Here is a 2676-nt window from a genome sequence, read left to right on the forward strand (position 1 = left end):
AACGTTCAGTACTGCCGCTAGGCCACCTGACGTTCTCAAAAATGTGTATTTTAACAAAAATCTGCGGTCTCCATCAATGTTCTCAACGAGTTTATAATACAAGATTATGGTTGTAGTAAGCCATGTCAATCGATGTTGAAACCCTTTGTCATTGATCGGTCAATTTGTGTGAATGTAATCTTAACCTAAGATTTTTCCATAAATTTAAGTATATATCACGAGAGCAACGTAATAATGCTAGTGATGTTATATATTTTTGGACCGTTTCAGAGTCTTAGGTGAGTGGGCCACCCATTTTCATTATGTAATTTTCTGAGTGGGACCATTTCATTTCCAGTTTCCATCATAAACGCTTATAATATATGCCATACTGATGTCCATCCATCCCCACATCATCTCTCTCCCTGCATTTATATACTGCACTCTTCTTTGCTCATTTCACACAAAAGAAGAGAACCAAAACATGGCTAACTCTCTCGTCTCTCTTCTCCCAATCTTCCACTTGTTGGTGTTATTAGGATCCTCAGTGAATGCTTATTGGCCACCATCACCTGGTTACTGGCCAAGCTCCAAGGTTGGCTCCTTGAACTTCTACAAAGGTTTTAGGAATCTTTGGGGTCCTCAGCATCAGAGAATGGACCAAAATGCCCTCACCATATGGCTTGATAGAACCTCAGGTACTGTGATTAAACTCTGCTTTTCATTTTCTCAAGTGGATATTTCAATTTTTCTTTTGAAGTTTTTGTTTCTTTTTATTGATAATGAATTTGGGCTTTCTATGTATAGGAAGTGGATTTAAGTCAGTGAAGCCATTCAGATCAGGTTACTTTGGAGCATCCATCAAACTCCAACCTGGCTACACTGCTGGGGTCATCACATCTCTCTATGTGAGTTAGAGACTCTTAAGTACCTCTCTAGTTACATTTAACGACCTTAATCAAAACTAACTAAGATTAATTGTTGCAGCTATCAAATAATGAGGCACATCCAGGATTCCATGATGAGGTGGACATCGAATTCTTGGGGACAACATTTGGGAAGCCGTACACACTTCAAACAAATGTGTACATTAGAGGAAGTGGAGATGGCAAAATCATTGGTCGCGAGATGAAGTTTCGCTTATGGTTTGATCCCACCTCGGATTTTCACCATTATGCTATTCTTTGGAACCCTAGAGAAATCATGTAAGCATTCTTCTCCTTAATGGTCTTATAAACAAATTAATTTAAGATTGTTTTTGTTGAACCTAACACGTGAATAACTAGTCTAGTTATAAAAGATCCGTTTTCTGAAAAGAGAAAACTATAAAATTATTGTATGGCCGCAGATCTAGGTGAATGGAAAAGATAGTTGAAATTTTATTTTATAAATGGAAAAGATCTTCCGTAGGGTTGCATTATTCGTGCAAGGAGAGATATAATTAGAGACAAACAAGAAAAGACAACGACCGTACGACGGTGGACAACTATACTTGATTTTTTTTGTTAGTCACAAATAATTAATGATTTTCTCATGTTATTCGTTTCTAGGCATAACCAAAATGCCAGCTTTACTAATTTTTAGTTCTTTTAACCAAGTATGATTCCTTTACACCTATGAGGTGCAACCACATCAATGGGACATACAGAATCTACCTACCATTCTAAGCATTTAATATATAGAAATATTTTTTAATTATTTTAGAATTAGATCTCACACTTTCTTACCAGAATGTTACTATATAAAACATAACATACATCTTTTTATCTGGGCATATATATTCCTTATTTAGTATTCAAACTAATATTGATTTTGTTTCATTTGTGTTTTCAGATTTTTGGTGGATGATATTCCCATAAGAAGATACCCCAAAAAGAGTGCGGCTACATTTCCACTAAGACCAATGTGGCTTTATGGTTCTATATGGGATGCTTCTTCTTGGGCAACTGAGAATGGTAAATACAAAGCTGACTATAAATATCAACCTTTCACTGCCAAGTACACCAATTTTAAAGCGATTGGTTGCACCGCCTACTCATCCGCACGGTGCCATCCACTGTCGGCTTCACCATACCGTTCTGGCGGATTAACTCGGAAGCAATACCAAGCAATGAGATGGGTGCAAACACATAATATGGTATACAATTATTGCAAAGATTACAAACGCGACCATTCTCTAATTCCGGAATGTGGGCGTTAGAAGAAAATTTTAAAAATCTTCTGAAGTTTTAAATTTTTAATTTTCATTAAGAAAGTTTTGCAAAAGATTGGGAAATTCTGAAGGTTTTGTGCTACTACATTATTGTCAGTTTTTTTTTGTTTCACAAAATAAAGGTTTCTTTTTTCTTTTTGCTTATCATCTTGTCGAATATGTAAATGTTTCCAATACCATATTGTTGGTCAAATGTGTTTCAAAAAAAAATTGTTTGAATGTTGTTTCGTTATTCCATACCATGATCAGACTTATCTTAGGAATTTACATATCAATTATCAATAAAATGGAGGGTACAAGGCCATTAGCTAGATCGATGTAAAATTTACAGGAAAGTATATTTTAGCTAACAACTTATTTAACCGTCACGAAATTATTATCGACAGATCTCAAACGACTGCTTGATATTACACACTATTAGTTTTTTATGTCTATCAGGCTATAAACAAATTCCAGGCTATCTAGTTCAATCTTTATAGATAAAA

At 35.2% G+C, this 2676-nt stretch overlaps 1 protein-coding gene across 1 annotated transcript; it reads left to right on the plus strand.

Annotated features, from left to right (window-relative positions):
• The first annotated feature begins 402 nt into the window (after positions 1-402).
• Positions 403-2327, plus strand: LOC106337714 (probable xyloglucan endotransglucosylase/hydrolase protein 32). Its single transcript, XM_013776847.1, has 4 exons — positions 403-677; positions 787-887; positions 967-1184; positions 1813-2327. The coding sequence occupies exons 1-4, from the start codon at positions 464-466 to the stop codon at positions 2177-2179; spliced, it is 900 nt and encodes a 299-aa protein (XP_013632301.1). The 5' UTR covers positions 403-463; the 3' UTR covers positions 2180-2327.
• The last annotated feature ends 349 nt before the right edge of the window (positions 2328-2676 follow it).

This window comes from Brassica oleracea, chromosome C4 (assembly GCF_000695525.1).
Source record: "Brassica oleracea var. oleracea cultivar TO1000 chromosome C4, BOL, whole genome shotgun sequence".
NCBI classification, from domain to species: Eukaryota; Viridiplantae; Streptophyta; class Magnoliopsida; order Brassicales; family Brassicaceae; genus Brassica; species Brassica oleracea.